The sequence below is a fragment of the Panthera tigris genome, chromosome X (assembly GCF_018350195.1).
Source record: "Panthera tigris isolate Pti1 chromosome X, P.tigris_Pti1_mat1.1, whole genome shotgun sequence".
Taxonomy (NCBI): domain Eukaryota; kingdom Metazoa; phylum Chordata; class Mammalia; order Carnivora; family Felidae; genus Panthera; species Panthera tigris.
In genome coordinates this window covers 85,691,074-85,704,295 of record NC_056677.1, presented here as the reverse complement: position 1 = coordinate 85,704,295, position 13,222 = coordinate 85,691,074, and the positions used below count along the sequence as shown (strand labels likewise).

The window sequence follows — 13,222 nt, the reverse complement described above, 5'->3', positions numbered from 1 at the left end:
GTAGGGTGTTCTTTAACCTCCATGCTTTTGGAGGTTTTCCAGACTTTTTCCTGTGGTTGATTTCAAGCTTCATGGCATTGTGGTCTGAAAGTATGCATGGTATGATTTCAATTCTTGTATACTTATGAAGGGGTGTTTTGTGATCCAGTATGTGATCTATCTTGGAGAATGTTCCTTGTGCACTCGAGAAGAAAGTATATTCTGTTGCTTTGGGATGCAGAGTTCTAAACATATCTGTCAAGTCCATCTGATCCAATGTATCATTCAGGGCCCTTGTTTCTTTATTGACCGTGTGTCTAGATGATCTATCCATTTCTGTAAGTGGAGTGTTAAAGTCCCCTGCAATTACCACATTCTTATCAATAAGGTTGCTTATGTTTGTGAGTAATTGTTTTATATATTTGGGGGCTCCCGTATTCGGTGCATAGACATTTATAACTGTTAGCTCTTCCTGATGGATGGACCCTGTGAATATTATATAATGCCCTTCTTCATCTCTTGTTACAGCCTTTAATTTAAAGTCTAGTTTGTCTGATAGAAGTATGGCTACTCCAGCCTTCTTTTGACTTCCAGTGGCATGATAAATAGTTCTCCATCCCCTCACTCTCAATCTGAAGGTGTCCTCAGGTCTAAAATGAGTCTCTTGTAGACAGCAAATAGATGGGTCTTGTTTTTTTTTTTTTTTTTTTTTTTTTTTTATCCATTCTGATACCCTATGTCTTTTGGTTGGCGCATTTAGTCCATTTACATTCAGTGTTATTATAGAAAGATATGGGTTTCGAGTCATTGTGATGTCCGTAGGTTTCATGCTTGTAGCGATGTCTCTGGTACTTTGTCTCACAGGATCCCCCTTAGGATCTCTTGTAGGGCTGGTTTAGTGGTGACGAATTCCTTCAGTTTTTGTTTGTTTGGGAAGACCTTTATCGCTCCTTCTATTCTAAATGACAGACTTGCTCGATAAAGGATTCTCGGCTGCCTTTTTTTTCTGTTCATCACATTGAAGATCTCCTGCCATTCCTTTCTGGCCTGCCAAGTTTCAGTAGAGAGATCGGTCACGAGTCTTATAGGTCTCCCTTTATATGTTAGAGCACGTTTATCTCTCACTGCTTTCAGAATTTTCTCTTTATCCTTGTATTTTGCCAGTTTCACTATGATATGTCGTGCAGAAGATCGATTCAAGTTCCGTCTGAAGGGAGTTCTCTGTGCCTCTTGGATTTCAATGCCTTTTTCCTTCCCCAGATCCGGGAAGTTCTCAGCTATTATTTCCTCAAGTACACCTTCAGCACCTTTCCCTCTCTCTTCCTCCTCTGGAATACCAATTATGCGTATATTATTTCTCTTTAGTGCATCACTTAGTTCTCTAATTTTCCCCGCATACTCCTGGATTTTTTTTATCTCTCTTTTTCTCAGCTTCTTCTTTTTCCATAATTTTATCTTCTAGTTCACCTATTCTCTCCTCTGCCTCTTCAATCCGAGCCATAGTTGTCTCCATTTTATTTTGCAACTCGTTGATAGCATTTTTTAGCTCCTCCTGGCTGTCCCTTAGTCCCTTGATCTCTGTAGCAAGAGATTCTCTGCTGTCCTTTATACTGTTTTCAAGCCCAGCGATTAATTTTATGACTATTATTCTAAATTCGCTTTCTGTTATATTGTTTAAATCATTTTTGATCAGTTCGTTAGCTGTTGTTATTTCCTGGACGTTTTTCTGAGGGGAATTCTTCCGTTTCGTCATTTTGGACAGTCCCTGGGGTGGTGCGGGACTGCGGGGCACTTCCCCTGCGCTGTCTTGAATAACTTGCGTTGGTGGGCGGGGCCGCAGTCAGACCTGATGTCTGCCCCCAGCCCACCGCTGGGGCCACAGTCAGACTGGTGTGTGCCTTCTCTTCCCCTCTCCTAGGGGAGACAGGATTCTCCTAGGGGATTCACTGTGGGGTGGCGTGGCCCGTCTGGGCTACTTGCACACTGCCAGGCTTGTGGTGCTGGGGATCTGGCTTATTAGCTGGGGTGGATCGGCAAGGTGCACAGGTGCGGGAGGGGCAGGCTCAGCTAGCTTTTCCTTCAGAGATCTGCTTTGGGAGGGGCCCTGCAGCACCAGGAGGGAGTCAGACCCGCCGGAGGGATGGATCCGCAGAAGCACTGCTTTGGGTGTTTGCGCAGTGCAAGCAAGTTCCCTGGCAGGAACTGGTTCCCTTTGGGATTTTGGCTGGGTGATGGGCGAGGGAGATGGCCCTGGTGAGCGCCTTTGTTCCCCGCCAAGCTGAGCTCTGTTGTCTGGGGCTCAACAACTCTCCCTCCCGTTGTCCCCCAGCCCTCCCGTTCTCCAAGCAGAGCTCTTAGCTTATAACCTTCCAGATGTCAAGTCCCGCTTGCTTTCGGAACACACTCTGTCAGGCCCTTCCGCTTTTGCAAGCCAGACTCGGGGGCTCAGCTTGGCTGGCGGGCAGCCCCTCAGCCCTGGCTCCCTCCCGCCAGTCCGTGGAGCGTGCACTGCCTCTCCGCCCTTCCTACCCTCTTCCATGGGCCTCTCGTCTGAGTTTGTCTCCGGAGACTCCGTTCTGCTAGTCTTCTGGCGGTTTTCTGGTTATTTAGGCAGGTGTAGGTGGAATCTAAGTGATCAGCAGGATGCGCAGTGAGCCCAGCCTCCTCCTATGCTGCCATCTTCCCAGGATCCTATTCTAACCATTTACTTTACCATTTTTCACGTGCATGGTTTTTTAACATAGCTGTAATCATGGTGTATATATAATATGGAATACTTTACTTCACATATTAAAGATAATTCTATGCTGGTATATATTTTCATAAACATTACTTTTAGGAGCCATGATATATTGACTGAGTAGATATTTACTTCATCTTATTTTTTACTATTTAGGATTTTGCTGAATTTTTCTTTTCACAAATAATAGAAACGGTAACAATAATATCAATAGCTACCTTTAAAAGATATGTACTATGTGCCACGCACTTTATATGTGTTGTTTCTAAGTTATATCTTGGAAGGTAGGTATTAGCAGCTCCATTTTATAAATAAGGAAATGTATACTCAGAGGTTAAGTGACTTGCTCAAGGTCATTGCTAATTAATGGCCAAACAGGCACTGAATCAGGTCTGCCTGGTTCCAAAGCAGGCCCCATTTTCACTACATATGCTATCTTTCTGCTAAAATAAATATTTATGCTTTTTATACATTTTTGGTGTTTATCATAGATTTCCAAAAGTGAGATTATTGGCATAAATTGTATGAACCTTTTAAAAGAGTTTCCTACATACTCAAGATTATATTCCATGAAGGAGGTATTAGTGTACAGTAACACCATCCCAAGACTTTTTCAGAAGGAAATTAATTTGAGATAGAAAAAAAGAGGTCACATCAATGAGTGACAAAGGAAAACCCGTCTAATGTAAGTAAACCATCTGTAGTCATCTACTTTCTGTAACATCGAGGTTTCTGCTTTGAAGATCTGATGGTGAAAAGTTTTTTTTTTTATCTCTGGATCTGAATAGGTACATATAAAATATGTATAGGATTTAGCATATGGTAGATGTTTCATGCAGATTCAGTTAAAGGAATTGACATGGACTTCTGGCTCCTGATAAGAATGTGGAAAGCAGGAAAGAGTGCCACCCCCACCCTAGCAAGAAGAAAAAGCTGAATAACCTAGAAAATCATAACTTTTATTGAACCCAGAGACAAGACTTAAGGAAACCAACTAGCCTGAAGTCTGATGAAAGATGATTCAAGGAGAGATGGAACGTGAGCACTGGCTCACCTGTGGCTGCAGGGGAAATGCAACGTCACCACAGAAGGTGGTATAAATAATTCAGCTAAATTTTTAATTAACTGCTAAAGGCCAAGTATGGGCTAGCATGAGAGTACAATACCCTCGGGAGCCATAGATATAAGAGGAATTTATACACACTCACAGGCTTTTCTCCATGGATTTATGTATGGTACTGACCTGGGAGAGAGCAGAAGCCACTGCAGTAGGAAAAACATGAAACCATGTCCAACTCCTTTCTCCTTTAGGAATAAGAGCCTTAAACTTCAGGGGAAGGGCAGCAAACTCTGTTCCCCCCAGGGTATATAAATGAAAACCCACTGAAGCTTGGGGAAATGTAAAATAATAATAATAATAATTTCTCTACTTCTGGTCAGGATTTAGTCCTGAGCTCGGACCATTAAGAAGTATGCTACGACTAGCACAGGGAAAGAATAGCTAAAAAAAAAAAAAACCTACTCCCATAATCCGGAGGCATAGGATCTGTCTAAGGCTGAGGCTGAATTAAAAAAAGCAGAGAACTCCTCCCTGCCCCACACCGTCAGGCTAACAAGCACTTAATAAGAAGCAATGCCAGCATACATTAGGGGAAGCACAGGAGCATGAAGAGAGAATCTCTTTGAGACACAGATGCACAAGGAAGGTCTAAAGTTGAGGGTATCACAGGAATACTGAGAACCCTACCACCATGTAAGCACAAAGTAACATTAGAACTTGAAGCTGGCGGTGAACTGAGGGTAACCATAGCAACAACATAACCCAAATATAGCTCATCTTAAAAGACTGACTCAGCCTCTCATATTAATGACCTAGAAGAACAAGCGTGCCCATTTCAAGGCATAATTACTATTTATTTCAATCTCTACTATTCTACATATGATGTCTGGCATTCAAACAAACATTTTGAGAAACAAACAAACAAACAAACAAAGTTCACTCTCAAGAGACAAAGTAATCAATATACCATCATTAGAGATGACTTGGATATTCAAAGTGTGGACAGAAAATTTAACATAACTATAATTAATATGTAAAATGTTTTAATTAAATATATGGAAAACACGCATGAACAAATGGAGATTTCAGCAAAAATGTCAACCATAAAAAAGTCAAGTGAAAATGCTAGAAATGAAAAACAGTAAAAGAAATAAAAAATGCCTTTGATAGTCTTATCAGTTGATTCAAAAAAGTTGAGAAAGTAAGAAGTGAAACTGAAGATAGGAAAAAAATGGATCCAAAGTGCAACACAAAGAGAAAAGAGAATAAGAGCAAATAAACATGAACATATACAAACACACATAAGAAACAAAATAGAGCATCCAAGAGCTGTATGTTAATATCAAATGGCCTAACAAATATAAAATTGGCTTTCCACAAGGAGAAGAAACAGAAGAAAGCAAAATAAAAATATTTGAAGAGATAAAGGTCAGGAATTTCCCCCAAATTACAATTGGGGTAATTACAATACATCAAATTACATGTCCAAGAAGTTCAGAGAACCCCAAGGATGATAGTCCACCAAAGACACACATGCTTACACACACACAAAACAAAAAAACCCTACATTTCATATTTAAACCACTGAAAAAGTTAAAGAGAAAAGTCTTAAAATTAGCAAGAAGAAAAATACAAAGAAGCAAAGATAGAATGACACACTTCAGAAATTATGAAAGCCAGAAGACAATAGACTGATTATCGTTAAACTGCTGAAAGAAAAATTGTCAACATAACATTCTATATCCAATGAAAATATATTTCAAAAATGAAGAAATGAGGGATTTTCACATAAATAAAGGCAGAGAATTCATTACCAGAAGCCTTACACTATAAGAAATATTATAGAAAATTCTTCATGCTTAAGAATAGAAACTTGGATTTTTCCAAAGAAATTAACATTCCAGAAATGGCTCAAATGAATAAAAATATTTTCTTCATTTTAATTGCTCTAAAAGGTAACTAAATAAAAAGTAATAGTATTGAGTATGGGAAACAGAGAAGTAGTATTGTGGGTTTATATTATACGTAAAAGAAAAATATGGGGCGCCTGGGTGCCTCAGTTGGCTGAGCGTCCAACTTTGACCTAGGTCATGATCTTGCAGTTCCTGAGTTCGAGCTCTGAGTCAGGCTCTGTGATGACAGCTCAGAGCCTGGAGCCTGTTTCAGATTCTGTGTCTCCCTCTATCTCTCTGTCCTTCCCCCACTCATGCTCTGTCTTTCTCAAAAATAAAAATAAACATTAAAAATTTAAAAAAAGAAAAATATGTAACAACTATAACCATACTATACAAGCTGGGACACCACATAGTGAAGTGTTACTTAAATAATATTACTTAAAGGTATACTGTGTATTTTAAGATGTATTTGGAAAAATCTTGATTCTGGTGGTAGTTACATGATAAAATGTATTAGTCCAAACTCTTAGAATTGTATACTTAAAAGGGCTAATTTTACCAAATTCAAACTACATCTCAATAAACCCTAGTTTGAAAAAAAAAGAAAGAGGGAACTACCATGTACAACTCACCTTTTACCCTTGACTTTTCTTCTTTATATGGCATCACAGTTCTGATGACTGATGATGAGAAACCATCTTTGTGTGTTATCTAACCTTACCTTTGCCTTTTACCTTATATGACTGATGTTTTTATTCCCAAAATCTGGTGGTGGAGAGAGCTTTATTCTTTCAAATCAAAACAAATATACACACATATTTAAACACATGCATACACTTACACACACTTATACACACACACACACACACACATACATACATACCCTTCAAGAATTAAAATGAGTATGGCGTCATGAAGATTATAAATATGCCGTAAAGAGGTGAAGAACTTCCACGTATGTAGGTGTATGTGTCTATGCATATGGTGGCAAAATTCACCTAGATCACACAATTGTTAACTAATCAATCAGTCTGAGATGCAAGTGAAGTGACATAAACAACATACTTGTGTTTGTATCACATCACTGTCTATACCTTATTGATTCTGTTAATAGGTAAAGTCAAAATGGCTTGAAAAAACTTTTGTCACAATTATTGGCATTCTCTCTTTACCCTTTATTCACCAAGGTACCTTCTGCTTTTAGGAACCTTCCACAATGCTACTTCTACTACTCAATTTCAATGCTGTAGGTACTTTTGTGCAAATTTTAAAGATCTTCCCTACACCAACTTGGGTACATGAATTTTTTAAAAAAATCTCCTTCTAGGCAGATGCAGCCTAAAGGTACCAGGCTTGGTAAGCAGAGAGCAACTCTGTCTGAACTACAATGAAGCCTCTTCCACTGGACCTATACCAGGACACCTCTATATAATCCATATGTAGAGGATCTGTGGTCAGTCTACAATAAGGATCAGCGTAGGGATAGTGATTTGGTTTTTGAGGGAAAGGCCTAGGGAAAAGGAACACTACTACATTTGTACAGAACTTCACAAAAGACTGAGAAAATGCCTATTTCCCATGTTAGAGAGTGAGGGAAGGGCACCTGATCAAGGTGATGGGACCATTAAAGTAAGCCCCCCTCCAAGTCAGCCCTTAACAGTGTCCCTGCCTTTACCTAAAATGCATCAACATCATCCTCAACAACCACACAAGGAATATAATTGCAAATAAACAGTTATTTGTGTGCTTAAATATGTAAAAATGTGCCTCTCCCAACCCTTAAATCACTTTATCTACAGGGACTATTACAGTGCCTGGCACATACTTTGTGCTTGAGAAATAATCATTAAATAAATGCAGAGTTTTTCTTGTTAGATTATTTGGCTAACTCTGTTCCACACATGTGCACACACAGACACACAGTATGATGTAGAATGTTGTGGAAATGTTTGTTTTCGTAACATTCAGTTTAAAAGTTGAATGTGAGTAATTAGAATGGTATGGATGTATAACATAAAACAAATGATATTTTTATTTGGGTACTTCTTATTTGAATTAATTATTTTTTCTGTTGATTTTATTAATGGTATGCTAATAATTTTTAGACCTTTGGTTGGTAGGTTCATTCACTGTAGATTTTCAATCCATTTCTTTTGTAATAATTCTCACAGATATCACTGAGCTATCTTAATTTGATTCATCTCCCAAAGTGAAATGCTTTTGTCATTATTTGCTTTGCAGTGTAGGGCTTTGACTTGCAATCATTGTTGTTATAGAAAATGAATAACTAATACATAATCTAACTCCACTTACCAGATAGATCCTGCCATAAGTACCAAGGCCAATGGTTTTATCCAGTGAGAATATCCCAGTTGGATCCTGCAAAAATGTAGAACAAAATATATCAATCTTCTTGGAAAAATAGACAAGTATTCAACTATCTAGAATTGTATTTCCAATCTTCCTTGCTCCCGTAGAATTCATGGGAAGAACATGGTGTCATTTACCAAAAGAATAAACATGTCACAATTTTCCTGGACAGAGTATAATCATTTATAGAAAAGAAACAATGACATGAACCTTAAGCAGTTGTATAATGAATTATCACAAACCTGTAAAATGAATACAATTATGTCTAGTTGAAGTATATTCCTAATGCAATCAGAGAAATTATTAAAATAGAAATAAATTTATCTACCTTCAGTTGACAAACTCTTTTAATATTCATTTTTTGAGTGTTAGGCAGAAAGTTTAGCACACAGCAATGATGAGTAGAAATTGGATACAAATTCTGGGTAGTTTATTTACATAATAGTAATTCTTGGGAAAGAATATCACCTCTAAATATGAATAACACAAAGTGTGGTATATATACAATGGTATATTACTCGGTCATGAAAAAGAATGAGATCTTGCTATTTGCAACAACATGAATGAATCCAGAGTGTATCATCCTAAGTGAAATAAGTCAGAGAAAGAAAAATACCATATGATATTACTCACATGTGGAACTTAAGAAACAAAACAAATGAACAAAGGAAAAAAAGAGGCAAACAAAAAACCAGACTTAAATACAGAGAACAAACTGATGGTTGTCACAGGGGAGGTATGGGGGGGGCAGGCCAATGGGCGAAATAGATAAAATTGATTGTAATGAGCACTGAGTAATGTATAGAATTGTTGAATCATTGTATTGCACGTCTGAAACTAATATAATACTATATGTTAATTATACTTCAATAAAGTAAATAAGTAAATAAATAATCTTTAGTGCTACACCCAGAAAGAATATGTATGGCTCCTTGAATAAGCCTAAGTCAATAGAATCAGACTAAAAAATATAGATGAATAGCAAAATAAGAGCATGGTATTAAGAGCAGTTTTTTTTTAACTAGACAGTTGAGGGGCTGTTCTTTATTTTTAAGCTAATTTTTGCATCAGCTGAATATTTTTTTATGGCACACGTTCCCTGCTGACATTTTCTGTGTCTTAATCCTGAATGTGGCATCATAGAAGACAAAATAAACATGTTTATGGACAGATTCCTAAGATTTCCATATTCATTCTTAAACATTGCTTCCTTAACTTTACTATGGATATCCCTTTCTTGTTCACTACAAAACATGGTTTCTTAAATTTTATCACTACTTAAACTTTTATTCTAGCAGCTTAATTTGCTATATTAGCAAAACCTAAATGAGGTATGAGTAGACACCAGTTTATACACAAAGTGGTAGGATCGCTGGCAAATCCTTAGACATTCACATGCTTTATATAGAAAGCACATTTTATAAACACAAACTTTGCTTAACCCTGTTTGAAAACATTTTTATCATTGTGACAGATGTGAACTAAACGGAAAAATTATTGAGGATATGCAATGTATTAGGACTGCAACAATGGACTTCTTAAAACTGTCATGATATTTGTGTAATCTATCAATAGTGTCATAGGAAATTGACACAGTTCTAGGATTACTTCAGTCAATAAGTATTTAACTGGACAGAGTCAAGAGACTGGAGTTTTAGCCCCAGCTCTGCCATTAATTAACTATAGGACTCTGAGTAAGATATTTACTCTTTCCGGGACTCAGTTTTCACATATATAAAATGAAGGTTTTATGTTAGGTGATTTCCTAGCTTTAAAATTATATAGTAAAAAAACAGGTTCTAATGTTCTAAAATCCTGATTGGATTTGATATGACCATTGTTAGAGAAAACAGCAGCCTACTTTCTTAAAGTCATCATCAAAATCAATGTCACAATATGCACTCTATTATTATAACCAAATAGTACAGGTAACATACTCTCAATGAAAATATAAGTTATTTAAAATGATAATTTTGTGAATTTAAGAGAAGTAAAAATAGATTGTTATAGTGGCCTTGATATTCAGCATGTCATTGTTGTTATAACTCATTGAAAGTTTAATGGGAAAATAAGATAGCCAACAAAGGAGTTGTGAAGGTTTGGCTTAAAGACTTCATCACATTAGCATATTTCTCTGAAGGATATTACTGAGGGATTTATATTAGACATTATTAGTTCTGGAGGAACAACCTCTGGCCATCTGTCAAAAGAATCAAATGTGTTAGTTGTTTCCTGTTGGTAATCCATTCTTTTTATAGTTAAAGCTACATTTTAGCTGGAAAAATACCACATATTAGAGAATTACTGTATTACCTGAAAAACTTTACTTCTGAATCTTTGAGCACAAAAGTCCCAAATATCTTTAAGCTTTTTTCTAGCCTTCAAAAGCATAATAAATGTATTATTTATACTCATATTTGAACTCAGGTATATAATTATTCAAAAAAAGCAAAGAAATGGATTGGGATAATAAAATACCTGTGGAATTCTTGGGGGTCCTATTTTATCTGTATTCATGTTGTTTGGAAATGTTTTCTGCTCATAAATGACCAAAAGATCTTAATTCTCCTCATGCTCATATTTAAAAAAAAATATTTTAATGTTTATTTTTGAGAGAGAGAGAGCACACAAGCGGGGGAGAGGCAGAGGGAGAGGGAGACACAGAATCTGAAGCTCTCCAGGATCTGAGCTGTCAGCACAGAGCCCAATGTGGGGCTCCAATTCACAAACTGCGAAACCACGAGATCATGACCTGAGCAGAACTCTGAAGATTAACCAGCTGAGCCACCCAGGCTCCCCCTCATGCTCATATTTTTAAAAAGAATGCTATAAAACTCTTTCTTCTGTTCTTAAAAGCAGCTCAACTTAGTATTCATCTATACTAAGAGTACTTTTTTACTTAATTTCATGTAATATTTCTGTTTCCCATCTCCACTATAGTATCTTTCAAGACTAAATAATTATCAAACTGGGGGAAAAAAAGAGGTGAGAAACTATGCTAATTAGTAGGGTACCATTACTCAATTTCTTATATTAGATTTTCCACTGAATGATACAGAAAGTCTATTCCAGGCTCCCGAGGAAGTAAACATTGAAAGAGAACCTTTTTATTGGTATCTATGACATTAAAAAGTCAACATCAGAGGGATCTCCATAATTACTTGGTCCTCTTCTCTGCCCTGCCACTCTGAGAAAAGGGAACCAGCAGAGGAAGGTCTTTGTATCTATGATTGCTACAATAATTTGGGAATTATTTGATGGTTTAATATGCATTGGTGTTCTATTTGGTTAAAAAATTGTCAGTCAAAAAGAAACTCTAGAGTTTGTAAAAGCTTTTCTCAAAAGAAATTATGAAAATTCTAGTCTTAAAATATTTTTGAACCATAAAATACTAGGCAAATCCTTTACACTTTGTTATATTTTCTATGTATCTAAAATATCTCCAGCAATTTAAAAGTCTTAGTCTGGTTGCTCCCTGAAACCCCAAATTTTCAGGAATTGTTTCTGTCGTCTGAATTCCAGGAGAGGGGGCAGAATTAGCACCTTGATGGATAATTTTATTAAGGATAGGGGGGTGGGGGTAACAGGAAGAAAAAGAGCCACTAGAAGGCAGTGTTCACTGGTCATGGAGGAGGCTCAAAAGCAGAGGCTGATCAACAGAAACAAATATAGCAGAAATTAAGAATAAAAGGGAACTGATAAGTGGTCAGTATGAATAGTAAAGAGCTTTAGATTTAGGGTAGTAAAAAAAAAAACTAGGGAACACAAGCCATTAGACAGCTAAAGAAAGGGAAAAGATTGCACAGCACCTAGAAGGACTAGCAGAGACTTTTCTTCTTTTGTTTTAAATATTAGAAGTAGAGATTTTATGAAAAGTTTATGAAGAGAAAACCTGAAAGTGAAATATGTAGCACAGCAAGTGCCAGAGAGAGTTATAGAGATAGAGGAATGGGCTTCACAATTCAAATGGAACATTTAGAAAGGAAAACCTCTTCCTCAAGACCAATATTTCTCAAACTATGGACTGTATAGACTTGGGGAATCGTGTTTAAAATATAGATTCCTTATCCCTACCATCGAATTATGAAATCAGAATTTCTGGGGATGGGCCCCAAGATCCCCCAAAATGATTCTTGTGCATTATTCTTGTGCAGTAATATAAACTGCTCTAGAAAGTGGCGGGGGCCAGTGGGGAGACTGAGAAAATAGGTTGAAATACAGTGTCATACTGAGGTGATGCTCTGAAATACATAATGGAAGACATGCTGAATGTTTCAATATTTGTGGACTAGAAGGTAAAACTGCTTCAAAACAGGGGGCTAAGGTTCTTGTAAAGTAGGAAAGTTCTCAGGACTGAGTGTGGAAGACAGGCTTGGTCTGGGTGGTGGAAGACTGGGAAAGCTGACAGTTATATTTAAATATAAACCTAATGTAATTCAAATATAGTTTTTGGATCATGTGCTATTTCAGGTCACCTCTGCCACTACTGTCCTCCAGGCCTGTCTACTCCTGACCCCAATATAGATTAGGACTACACATGGCAGTGTCAAATACCAAGGCCACAGCCATGAGGAATGTCATTACCATACTGGGCACAGAAGGCAAAGGGGACTATCATAGTGAAAGACGTGCCAGATTTGGAGATGAAGAAATAGTTTCCAGTCCCAAGGATTGAGTGGCATGGGCATACAAGGAGAAATAATTAAGATGTATATATGTATATATGTGTGTATATATATATATATATGTATACATATATATATATACATATGTATATATACACGCATATATACATGTATACATGTATATGTATATATGCATGTATATATACATCTTAATTTTTTCTCCTTGTATGCCTATATATATATATATATATATATATAGCGAGAGAGAGAGAGAAAGAGAGAGAGAGAGAGAGGAGATCCAGGTATTGCTTGCAGGCAAGGTGAAAATAATACATACATATGCGTGCACACACACACACAAGGCTTTGCAATTGTGTTTTCAAAAGTAAGCACAAACCACAAATCTCTGTACTTTCTTTTTTGTTTTGTCATCTATAGGAAATATTTATTCAGTGGTAGATCAGAAAGAAAAATTACAGCGACCTATTAAATATAGCTGACCTGTCATTCTCTGATTACTATGTTGGGTCTCTTTATGTCTCTAACTTTAGTG

At 36.9% G+C, this 13,222-nt stretch overlaps 1 protein-coding gene across 1 annotated transcript in view; it reads right to left on the bottom strand.

Annotated features, from left to right (window-relative positions):
• The window catches only part of NRK (Nik related kinase), a 139,150-nt gene that overhangs the window by 123,112 nt on the left and 2,816 nt on the right, over positions 1-13,222 (bottom strand). The window contains exon 2 of the mRNA XM_007086430.3: positions 7,988-8,053. Coding sequence (XP_007086492.2) covers positions 7,988-8,053 — 66 coding nt within the window. The remainder of the gene's footprint in view (positions 1-7,987; positions 8,054-13,222) is intronic.